Source organism: Myotis nattereri, assembly GCF_964212035.1.
Source record: "Myotis nattereri genome assembly, chromosome: 7".
NCBI classification, from domain to species: domain Eukaryota; kingdom Metazoa; phylum Chordata; class Mammalia; order Chiroptera; family Vespertilionidae; genus Myotis; species Myotis nattereri.
Window position 1 is genome coordinate 77,341,331 of NC_138082.1, and position 12,307 is coordinate 77,353,637.

The window sequence follows — 12,307 nt, forward strand, 5'->3', positions numbered from 1 at the left end:
CAAAAACAAAACAAAACAAAACAAAACAAAAACAGCTAAGCAGAGTTAAAAGAGCTATATAGTTAATTACTATTCTTGTGGCTCCTATGTAAACAACAGACCAAGTTTATTGAAACAAGACTTGTTTTATAAGCAAAGTATTCTTAATTTGGCTATCTTTGGTAAAAATGAGAGCGATTTTAGAGGAAGATTGTGTGTCAGTAATATCCCTTTGTGGATATTAGATTCCAGTACTGTTCATTGTCTTTTGAGGTTTTGTTCCTACCTGTGAGCTGGATTGGATCCTGAATTCTTCCAGTTTCCTCCAGCATCTGGCTCTCATTCTGCAAATGCATGCTTCCAATTTCTCTGCCATCTTTTGACTTGAAATCATTGAGAATCAAAACCGCACTTTCCCAAAGCCATGCAAGCTACAGTGCGACATCTGATAACAACTTCAGAGAAGTCGCCACAACAGCTCATATATGGACAATCTTTGTGCCGGTTGCAGAAAAATCACCAGTGACATTCAAACTGCAGACCAGTTGAACTATCAGACTGTCCCTGTCCGCCTTCACTCCATCTGAAGATGCTTTGAGCCAGACACCTAGAAGTCTACTGGCTGCCTTCAGCACTCAGAGACTGGGATTAAGTGTGCTTCAATTGCTAACCGTTGTTTTTCTTTTGTTTCCATAGAGATGCCTCTTATTAAACACCCGACTGCTTGTATCACAGACCATAGCCCTAACTGTGGGAGCCATCTGCAGCATCACCTCCTGAAATAAGAGACAGCTGTTTACTGAACTGACCTATACTCAAGACTGAGACTGCTTTCTGAAACTAGTGTGTAATAACAATGTCTTTATGGGTCCTTCTTAATGCTTTAACCTCAGTATTGGCACACATATTGAGCTGACTACACACTCATTTATGAAAAGCATATCTCTAGCCTATATCCCCCCCTCCGAGGGACATAATGGACCCAAAGAAGGCATTGCCACCTTGGCATCGATGCACATTAAAACATTTTGTTTGATTTATGATGTTTTCTGAGAAACAAATCCTGGTCAAAAAGGAGAAAGTAAGGAGTAGAGTGAAGAAATAAAATGGAGTCACTATAGTTAAGATGCTAAATTACTAAAATTAAGTACGTTGAGGCATGAGGAAATGATTCCATTTTTTTTTTAACTAGTCTGGGACTTTAAACTTTTAAATTTTCAGTCCTAGATACACACCTGGTGCCAATCTCCTAAGACCATCATTTGGACTGCCTAGATTTCAGTGATAACTTCTCTGAACCAATCTTAAGGCTAAGAATTCAGGGCAGATTATCCTCAAGAATGTAGTTTTTACTATAAGAACCCTAACCTTTCTTCTTCAGAAGACTTCAGCTATGTTTCCAGTTTGAAAACCCGGAGACTCTTGTGAATTTTTATCATTCATTTCCAGCAAAGCCTCTGGACTCTTTTTTTGCTTTTGTTCCACAACAGCGTGCATTTAAGTGGTGCAAAACTATTTTGTGCTTATATGTAAAACAGAATTAAAGTTCTAATGTAATTAGAAGCACATTTTAAATGGTCCAAGTGTCCAGTCTGACGTATGAAAGCCATGTGGGGCACAAGCAATCAGTGTGCTGCGAATTCCTGTGCGTGGGGGAACCTGTATCCCTGTCCACCCTCAACTAAACGCCAGTGCCCCGCCCCTTCCTCCTATCATTGTGGTAACCAATTAAAGCAACTGCAAATTTCCAAAATGCCCGCTAGGGGGCAGTACCGGTGTGGGCTGCGGTGCTAGAAGAGCTTAACAGGAGACTTGCTGTGGTCTCTTTGTAAAAAACGAAGATAGTTGAGTGAGGGAGACAATGCAGGTAAAACACTTAGCAAGATGCGTGGCACGCATTATGTCCTCCAAGAATGTAAGCTAATACTCTCTGCCGGTGAATCAGCAGAGATTGTTTGGGGAACATTGTGTCCTTGGCGTCCAGGTAGATGTGGGTGAGTGCAGATGGGATCAGGCAGGCAGCGCAATCACTGCCTCACACGTGAAACAGGCCGTGAATAATTAAACACTCACCGTTCACAAAAAGGAGCTGCCAGGGAGAGCTGGAGTCAGAGAAATCTTTCTGGAGGAGACAAGGATTGAACCAGGGCATCTGGAACTTGAGAATATATATTTATCCCAGGAATAATAATTAACTCCTAGATTCTTACTTCTCAAAAGTGTGGCCTTCAGACCACAGTGTCAGCAGCGCCCGGAGGTTTGCTAGAACTCTCAACCTCCAACCCAGGTCTGCTGAGTTAGAATCTGCATTTTAACAAGAATCCTGGTGTTCATCTGCACACTCACACCTGGATGTTCTGGACTAGGGAACTAATTGAGAACCAGAGGAAAGAACAAAGATACTTGCTCCTTTGAGAGAACACAGACAGACCTTGAGGTGTGTGTGTGTGTGTGTGTGTGTGTGTGTGACAGAGAGATAGATGTAAATGAAGATTTTCATCCAGATTTCAGATCTCCTTAATCAGAATCTCAAAGCAACCAGGAGCCAGCATTTAAACAAACGAACAAACAAAGGCTTCCCAGATGACTTTAGAAAGGGGAGTGAGCTTAAAAAATACTGATGCCCAGGTCCCGGGTCAGACCAATTCCATCACAACGCTGTGGGATCTCCAGCAGTGGGAGAGCCCTGGGCATTTTGGTTCTTAAACTCCCCAGATCGGTGGTCGGCAAACTGTGGCTCATGAGCCACATGCGGCTTTTTGGCCCCTTGAATGTGGCTCTTCCACAAAATACCACGTGCGGGCACACGTACAGTGTGATTGAAACTTCGTGGCCCATTCGCAGAAGTTGGTTTTCGGCCTGGGCAAGTGTATTTTGAAGAAGTACTGTTGATATTTGGCTCTGTTGACTAATGACTTTGCCAACCACTGCCCCAGATGATTCAAATGTTTGAGAGCCTGGACAGGGGGAAACCTGGAGGGAAGAAGTCTGTGTGGGAGAGAGCAAGGAGGTGGTTTGTGTGTCTGCAAACACCTGAAGGTTTGTCTACCTTCAAGGACAGAACAAAGATTGGGAGGTAGGTAGAATTTTTCTTTTTCTTTTTTTTTATCCAAGTAATCATAGCATTAAAAAAAATGTTCCTTCTTTCTTACTTTGCTCCCTCCCACCTTCTTTTCCTAGAAGAAGGGGCCTATGAAATGACCTAGTCCAACTCTTTCAGTTTGTAGCCACGAAATTAGTGATCAAATAGGTAAAGTGAGTTGGCCAACATCAACTCAAATCTTCTCATTCCTACCCAGGGATCTCACATGAAATTAAATCCTCTTCCCTTTTCTAGTGACATTCCCACCGGTGACACCACAAAGGCATTTAAATCCTATTGCGATTTCAATCGCAGGCAAAAGAAAGCTTATTCTACAAAAAAAACCCCCACCAAAACCAAAACAAAACAAAAGAAAAAAACAACAGAGTGCCTACCCCCCAAAGTAGGCAGGTTTTAAATAAGGAATCGGCATTTTATAGCTCATTGATTTTAAAGACGAAATCTAAAACAAATTTCTATTTAAAAATGAAATCTAATTTGGATGTTGATACTATTGAAATCAGGATAAATCTGACAAACGGCCTGTCGGCCTCTGAACCTCTGGGGCTGACGGAGAGCGGGCTGGGCCCCGGCCTGGCGTGGACCCGGCTGCCCTTCGCTGCGGGGACCAGCCGCAGGGTGCACGGGTCTGAGCTCCGCGCGGTCAGTGGAGGGGACTGCCGCCGCGCGGGACAGGCTTCGAATCCGAAGGGCCGGCGAGACTCAGAGGGAACACAGCCAGCGGGGGGTTGGGGGGGGGGGCGCTGGCTGGGACAAAGGCCCAAGGAGAGTCGCCGTGGGGAGCCTGGGGACCCAAACATTTCCTAGAGCCGAGTGATCCAAGGCTGCTCGGCCCCCTATGTTGGTGCTGAAAGGAGGGGCTGGGAGGGCAATCAAAGCCTCCAGGGAAGCCCGGCCGACGGCTCGGGAGCAGGTGAACCTGGTTTTCCCGGGATGGGCGGCGAGGACGGCAGCCCAGGCGGAGACCCAGCCCCGCCCCGCGCCCGTGCGGTTCCAGCGGGGAGAGATGCCAAATTAGGGCGCTGCCCGCCCTCCGGCCCGAGCGCGGCCGCGGGCTTCCCGGACGGCAGGGGAAACCGGGCCGGGGGTTCCCCTCTGGGCACGCGGCGCGAGCGGAGCAGGGCTCCCGTCAACCCCTCGCTAGGCCCGGCCGGTGCGCCCCCGTAGTTCCCGGGCGCGACTGGGCCGCCGAATCCTTCCGTCCACACGGTCTCGGCGCGCGGGTTCGGCTCGGGGGCCTCGGGGCGGGTCCCCGCCGCGGCACCTGCCCCAGGGGGCGGAGCGCGGCAGCCACTCCGCGGCCCCGGCCACGGGCGCGCGGCTCCCGGCACCCCCGCCCCTGCAGCCGGCGCACCTCCACACTCGCGGCGCCGCCTCCCTCCCTCCCGGCGCTGTCCGTCCGTCCGTCCCTCCGCCGGCTCACAGCCTCCGAGCCCCGCACTTCTGGCTAGAATCCCCGCCGCTCTCCTCGTCGCCGCTGGGATCCGCAGCCCCGCGCCATGGAGACGGCAGCGGGCAGCGAGCGCCGCAGCCCTCCGGGCCCCGTCGCCCCGCCACGGACCCGGGGCCACGCGCCCTTGGCCGCTGCCCCCGGCCCGCTGAGCCCCCCAGCGCGCGAGCCGCCGCAGCCCGAGGAGGGGCAGCAGCTGCGGATCAGCCAGAGCGGCCAGTTCAACGACGGGCTGGAGGACCGAGGTGAGCGCGCCGCCGGGTCCCCGGCCCCTGCCCCCGGCAGCTCCCCGCTCCCCGCTCCCGGGTTGGGTTGGGCGCCGAGCAGGGACCTCCCAGCGAAGGAGCGGGGAGCAGAGAACAGCAGCCCCACCTCCCCGGGCGGTGCCGCCTCGGAACCCGGGGACCGGCTGCCTCCAGGGGAAACCCGCAGGAGCCCGCGCCCTCCTCTCGGCCGGCCGCGGCCCCTGCCCCTCGGCGCCCCCTGGAAAAGTTTGCGGGAGGCGGTTTTTTGCTTTTGGAGCTGAGCGCCCCTGGGGACGGCAGCCCCCTCTCCGCTGGGAGGCACCTGCGCCCGGTGCGTCCTCCGCCCCAGCCCCTCCGACTTCGCGGGCTCCGGGATGACTTCCCTCTGCGGGGTGAGCCTGGAGAGTCCCTTAGCGGCCGCCGGGCCGCCCTCCCCGGCCAAGGGGAGTCGGCAGACCCCGACCTTCATTTACCGGGGACCCCGTTTACCGTGAGGAGTCCGGGGGTGAGGGCAGAGGCTGTGACACCTGGGTTTGGGCTACCAGCCTCACCTGGATGAATGAATGCACCGAAACCCGGTGGTTCCCAGAGCGCCGTGCCCACCTCCTTCAGGTTCGCTCCCAAGGCACTGGCCCCGGACCTCCCAAAGGCCCCTTTCCCGGGAGGCCAAACCCCACCTCCCCACGGACAGCCGAAGCCCCTTCGAGTTGCCCGCATGAAACGGGGGAGACTCCCCGGTGCATTCCCGCGTCTCTCTCCTCCATTCCTCTTTCTCTCCCTCCCTTGTTTCTTTCCGCTCGAAGCTCTGTTCTTGGCCACGTCTGTATTTTTTCTGCTTGTCACCGAATCCAAGTCCAAATCTACCCGCTCAAATGGATCCAGTGGTTCTGTGAAAACCCGCCAGTGGCCGAAGCGGGATTCCTGCCGCCAGGCCCTTCCCGGGGAGCCGGGCTCCTCGCCACTTCCACCCGTTTTCTTGGACGCCTGATTTTTGTTGGCTGTGGCGGGTTTTTATATTTTTATCTTAGCAGGTTTCTGTCCTATTCTTAGTATCTCCTGTACATTTTTATTCCGGTTTAGTGTGCAGATGCACGATCTCTTCCCTGTTAGAAATGTTAAACCATAAGCCGGGGAAATAGAATGACATGGAAACAGCAGTTCCCTGAGCACAGGCTGAACAGGCCTGGAGCGCGGCGAGAACTGGAGCCGCTCAGGTTGCACAGAGCTCGGCACCCGTGTGGCAGTTTCTGGTGGGATTCTCACAGGACTGACTGTTATTTTCGAGTTGATGATGGGTGACATCACAGGCACCGAGCACCCAACAGGACCTGTCAGTTTTGTTATAAGTGGTGTTGATTACTGTTCCCTCTGCAACGAACTTGGTAGTATTTACAAATTTGGTAGTGAAGAAAGACAAGTCTGAGCTGGGTTTATTTTTGTAGCATTGCAGGTCATCTGCAAGAGCTGGCTGGCCTAGTTCTCCCCACCCCATTAAATGATGGGAGGGCAGAAAGTGCTAGGGTGAGTTGATACTTAGCATCATTTTGTAGTCCACGCTCAACTGTAAAAAGCCCATCTGAATTTGTTCTTAAGGTTATTTTCCACTGGTCTACTGAATTTCACTTTTCATTATGTTATAGCGTGAAAGCATTCACTGTTCATAAACTGTTACTTTGTGAAAGCTGTGCATGCCACACACAGCCTCTCTGTTAGGACGAACCCTGTCTCCCAAAGACCCAGTGCTTCCTGGCATTGAAAGCTGATAGTGTGACATTCTTTTGTTTAACCTATTCCTGACAGCAAAGAGTTAAGGACGAATGAGTCATCTTTATTAAATAAAGCAGAAGGTTACCTGAGCAGGTTTATAATATTTTGTGTTTGTGTTATTTTTTTCTTATGGGGCCCCATCTTTCCAATATTGATTTTTGCATCCCTTGGGAATGGTTGTTGCTGCCTTCTTCCTGATGGTGAGAGGATTTAGGGAGAAAGGAGCCTTAGCAATTGCCTGCTGTGCATCTCTCCATCATGCCTGGCTTGTGTGCTTCCAGGCCCAAGTAAGGCATGTGAGGTTGGGTACCCTGGATGTGTACCCATGTTTGGCTTTCTCTCTTGTCCTAGCTTTCTTCTGAGCTATCAGGACCCTGTTGCAGACTGCTTCTAACTCAGATCAAAGGCTTGCTTTATAATCGAGTGTTTTGGGAATTTGGAGGCATTTTCCCCTAGTGATGTGGGCTGGTTCCAGAAACCTAGCTAGCTCACAGTGTCACTAACTGCAGTGCCATTTGGCTGAGTCTTGTACTTCAGGGAGCAAGAGCTCTGTGGTCTGAGACCTTTAGGGACTAAATACACAAATTATAGGCCACATTTGTCATAGGTGTTTTCACTCTCTCCCTTTTAATATCCACTCTTCTCTCCACAAGTGTTTTCCCATGGTTCTGCTCCAAGCCTTAGGGCCCAGCCTTGCCTCAGCATTTCCCACTACCTTCCCAGCCAATGAATTTCCCCTTTAGAGAATCCAAGCATGACCAGCTCTTTAGGAGAAAGCAATTGGAACGAATTCATACTAGCATGGAAGTTCTGATAGCTTCAACCTCCCCACATACATTTGTATTCCCCTCCCCCCCTTAAATAATAATACAGTCCTTCATTAATACAACCTTATGCTTACTGTTGCCTGGCCCAGATTGCAAATATGTGAAATTGGAGTGAGATTAGAAATCTGAATGTGGAGGCCAACTACCTGAGGCCTGCCTTGGCTTCTCTAGGCTGTGCTGCCTCTAGGCACAGCTTCCTGAAAACAGAAATTCTCATGACACCTCCGTGGCTTTCAAGTGTACATGCAGCCAACATGGGAGCAGAAATAGAGGCACCTGTGTGCAGGCCATTTATGAGTTGGGTCTTTGTAGGTAATTAAGCTCCATGTCCCTTTGAGGAGTAGAAATTTTCCATTCTTGGTATTGGCTATGTTTTTAGAGAGGAAAACTAGTAGGAAATAACCAAGGTTGGATAGAAATGGGGAAGTTCCTCCCTTCAGGGACAGTCTTCCCAGCGCATTTACTGCAGTTATTTATTTATTTATTAAAATATATTTTATTGATTATTTACAGAGAGGAAGGGAGAGGGATAGAGAGAAACATCGATGAGAGAGAGAAACATCGATCAGCTGCCTCCTGCACACCCCCTCTTGGGGATGTGCCCGCAACCAAGGTACATGCCCTTGACCAGAATTGAACCTGGGACCCTTCAGTCCGCAGGCCAACGCTCTATCCACTGAGCCAAACCGGTTAGGGCTTACTGCAGTTTTTTAATTTAAAAAATCTCATGGGGGAGTTACACACAGGATCAGATCAGGGGAAGAACCACTGTCCTACTGTTAAGAAGATGTGCCTCCCCTTAGCAGGGCATTCTAGCCTATGTGGGCTGTGATCCCAAACCCCTTCATGGCCGTGCTGGCCCCCTGAGGGGTGCGGCATGTAGATTGGTCTACATGGTCAATCATATTGTTGGGAACTGCTGACTTTGGAAGGAAAAATGCCATGTGGCAGGATAGAAAACGCCGATCATTGTGTTTCTCTTAGAACATTAAATCTACTTGCTTTTACCCCCAGTAGATAAACCTCTTGAGATGGTTGCTGTCAAAATACCCAGCAAATTAACTGCTTGTTTGAGTCATTACTTAAATATTACAGCTTCCCTTCTGAAAATCAATTTTCCAAGATGAAAGGAAGATTTTTATATCATTTGGGAAAAGGGAAATAAATTATTGGGAGTGTGTGGGGCGTGCTCTTTGTAGGTTGCGGCTTTAACTGGACAAAGGGTGATTATATTTGAACATGAGAATAGGGTGTTTTTGGCAGCTGGAAAGGATGCAGACAAAGGGACAGAAAAAAGTAGACAAAGAGATTTTACTTTGAAATCCCTTGTTCCTAGGGTAGAATTTCGTAAGAGGTTTTTCTGTTTTCCATCCAAGTTCATTCATTTGTTAAGGAAGGTTTGGGGAGGTACTTACTGTGAGATGATGGAGATTGTGTTTAAACCTGCCTTTAGCAATCTTATTTATCTTTTGATCTGATGTAAGTCCACAGGTTTCAATTATTTCAAAATCTCTGAGCTATAAACTGGGCTCACTGAGCAACCTCTCGATATTTCCTCTTGTTTTGTTCAGAACTTATTCAGGGTGCTTGAGTCTTGGAAGTAAATGGAACTGAGATGTTTTAACAGGGTCTTCGCTATAATTTTTAACAGGACATAGTTTTTTGTGTTATATTTTTGACAACTGGTGGCTTAGTGTGGTACCCACTCACTAAGTCTAGTAAGATGATGCCTTTTACAGGATGCATACGTGTGACATGTCGCACACTGTACACTAGTTTACAAACAGTGCCTAAGCTTTGACTATCAATTTCTTAATCTTTTGGAGCTTGGTGACAAGGCTGCCCTGCCTGTGAGCAGCTGTCTAGCCAGAGATGGTGCCATAAGCTCCTTTTTTGTCGAATGCTTGACTGAGAATTTGGTTTTCTTTGTAACCAAGATGTGCCATATATGATCTGTTTTCAAAGGAGAAGAAAAAAATGTAAATTGGGATCATACTGAAGGTGTTTCAGTCTCCCACTCCAGGCAGTTGACGCTTGGGCATCGCGTGGGAGCCACGACTTTCTGTTGTCAAGGACTGTCAATGTTGATAACCTAGGAGACAAAAAGCAAACCTTTCTTACACACGACCTATCTGGAAAGCTACCTCCAGCTATAGCAGATTTACTGCACTTTAATATTCTATGAATTTTTCGACGTATGGTTGAGACAAAGGGATAGATACTATCAAGCAGAAAGAGGAGAGAAGAAAAGTGGCATATAATTTCGGTCTGGCGGCTCTGGGTGGTGGCGGTTAAAGCGAAATGGTCCTCCTGTGAATCGTCATTGAGGGCGCAACGTGAGCATTGTATCCCATGACTTACTGCTTTGGGCAAAACCCAGCTCACCAGTTGGGGCTGTGCAGGTGGATCAATGCAGATCAATGCCCACAGCTGAGGAGCCTGAATGGCTCACTAAATGTGGGCTATTGGTGTTGTTTTCCTACCGAAAGGGAGCTGTTAGAGGGAGCAGCACCTGTGTGAGCCAAGCTAGTTAACCCAAGGGCTGGGGGATGGCTGCTTCACCAGCAGGTTAGAGCGTGGTGGGGTCTGCAGGGCCCCGGTAAAGGAGACAGTTGCTGTTACTCTGCAGCCACGCAGGCCGGGCATTGCCAGAGCCTCTGGTCTTCTCAAGGGGTGCCGGAAAGCCCGACTTCCAGGCAAACTCTCCTAATTGTAGAACCACATCGTGGCCCCAGGGCCCTCAGTTTGGAGCTTGGTGAGGAGGCTGCCCTGCCTGTGAGAGCTATGTGAGCAGCTGTCTGGCCAGAGATGGTGTCATAGCTCCTTTGATGTTGAATGCTTGACTGAGAATTTGGTTTTCTTTGCAACCAAGACAAGGTAGTGTACAAGAAAGTGTAGCTCTGGCTGTGGGTTTCTTAATAAGGAAACGCTTAACTTCCGTTTCGCCTTCTTTCTGTCAGGCTTGCTAGAAAGCAGCACCCGGCTGAAACCTCACGAAGCCCAGAACTACAGGAAGAAGGCCTTGTGGGTCTCCTGGTTCTCCATCGTCGTGACGTTGGCCCTGGCCGTGGCTGCCTTCAGTGAGTAGCGGGAGCCATGCCCATCAGTGATGTGCCCGGGCTGCCTGTCTCATTCTCTGACTCCTGTGGGTGTGCTTTTGCTTTCAGTTGACTATTATTGATGAGGAAATTTTGGGGGGGATGAGTGGATAGTCAGGGTGCTTATAAATTAGAAAAATGGCCTCTCTCCTCTGAGGAGGGAAGGCGCGGTGAAGAAGAAGAAATGGAGGCTTGCTCTCTTCCGTTGTAGGTTTGTAGAAGTCGATCCCAGCTGCCAGCCGGACAGGGAAATAGTATTCTCCTGGTGGCTGCCTGCAGCTTGGGCTGATGTGACAAGTGTGTATCCTTGAGATTCTTATTTTGAGCTAATGCAATCCGATGAGTGCAAATTGCAGTACATCCTCTCCTTTCTCCCTAGTTATACCTGTGTAAGGTTTGGGATAAAATCATGGGCACATATTTTTATGAAAGAAAAACAAGAGGGTCCTCTTTCAAGCTTTCAGTGGCCACAGAAACAAAAACATTGATTACAGTCAAGAAACACGAAGACAACTGCACACTTTCCACCTCTGGATAGTCCTGTCTGGCAGGTTAGGAAGCCTCTGACATGCTTCTCAGCTGACGTTTGCAGCCTATGGAAATGTGCATGTGCTGCTTATTCTTATTGATCGGGCAATGATTCACAAGCGTAAGCTATGACATTCAGCTTCAGCTCAACCCTGGTAGAAACCATGTTTTTTTAATGCTGGGGGGGCGGGGGGGAGGTGGGGGGGGGGAATGTATTTTGTGATTAGTTCATTGCCTTATTAGAAAGATCTATATTCTGAGTGATAAGTAGACAAAGTGAATCATGTGACAACCCTCAGAGTAGGAGAGAAAAGGACCGTGTCCTCTGGAAGATAGGGCTCTGTGTTGTTTAAAATTCTATTTTGCACCGTTAGACCTGCTGCTGGAAGTTGGTGTTGGCTCCCTAGAGGGCATATTAGAATTTGACCAAATGCTCCCGGCAAAACTAGGCATATATTACTTGAAGCAATTTCTATTAGAAACATTGTAGGTGCCATATCTTGGCTCTCAATAAAAGCCAAACATTTAGAAGCAGCAGGTAATGCATTTCAGGGTATAAACATTTAGCTGTGAGCCAGAAATCTAATCAAGAGGAATTATAATTCCTGAAAATAGCTGCTTCTTCCTCTCCTCCCTTTTTCCTGCTGAAACAAGAATAACAAGCCCGATTGAGGTCCCTAGAGGGTAATTTGGTTGTGGTGGCTGTTGGCAGGCTCCATCAGACACCGTAATTTACATATGTAAGGAAAGAGGGATGGAATGAAGGGAGGTGGTTTGCAAACAGAATAACAGTCATTCAGATGTGTCCCTGTGCCTAATAGAGCTGTTACCATTTTATGGTGTGGGTGTTTGAATGGGGACCTGAATGTGAAGAAATATTGAGTAAGTCCTTCCTTTGGGAGAATAATACTACATTTGATGTACTTAATCTCAAAATAGGGAAAAATTGTGAGGAAATTTTGGTTTCACATGTTATGCCTGGTCAGTTGGGTTATCTTGAAAATTTTGTTCCATTTCCTTTAATTAGGAAAAGACTATTGCATAATACATATGGAATTAGAATGTTGCTTTGTAAAAGGATTTTTTTCTTTTTAAAATGATTTTACCTCTTTGTTGTAGCAAGTATTGTTGACAAGAACATCCAGCCTAAGAAAGTCTTATAAAAGTTATTTGAGCCAATCTGAAAACAATTGCCAGGAAGCAAAATCTTAAGGGATTGAGAAAATGCCTTGAAGAATGGCAGTTTTATAGCTTATTTTACACTACAGGCCTGGTGCACAAATTCGTGAACCAGTGGGGTCCCTCGGCCT

General features: G+C 48.5%; 1 protein-coding gene across 1 annotated transcript in view; it reads left to right on the plus strand.

Annotated features, from left to right (window-relative positions):
* Positions 1 to 4,503: 4,503 nt before the first annotated feature.
* TMEM163 (transmembrane protein 163) overlaps positions 4,504 to 12,307 on the plus strand; it is a 227,395-nt gene continuing 219,591 nt past the window's right edge. Inside the window, exons 1-2 of the mRNA XM_081095201.1 lie at positions 4,504 to 4,777; positions 10,332 to 10,451. Coding sequence (XP_080951327.1) covers positions 4,582 to 4,777; positions 10,332 to 10,451 — 316 coding nt within the window. The 5' untranslated portion in view covers positions 4,504 to 4,581. The remainder of the gene's footprint in view (positions 4,778 to 10,331; positions 10,452 to 12,307) is intronic.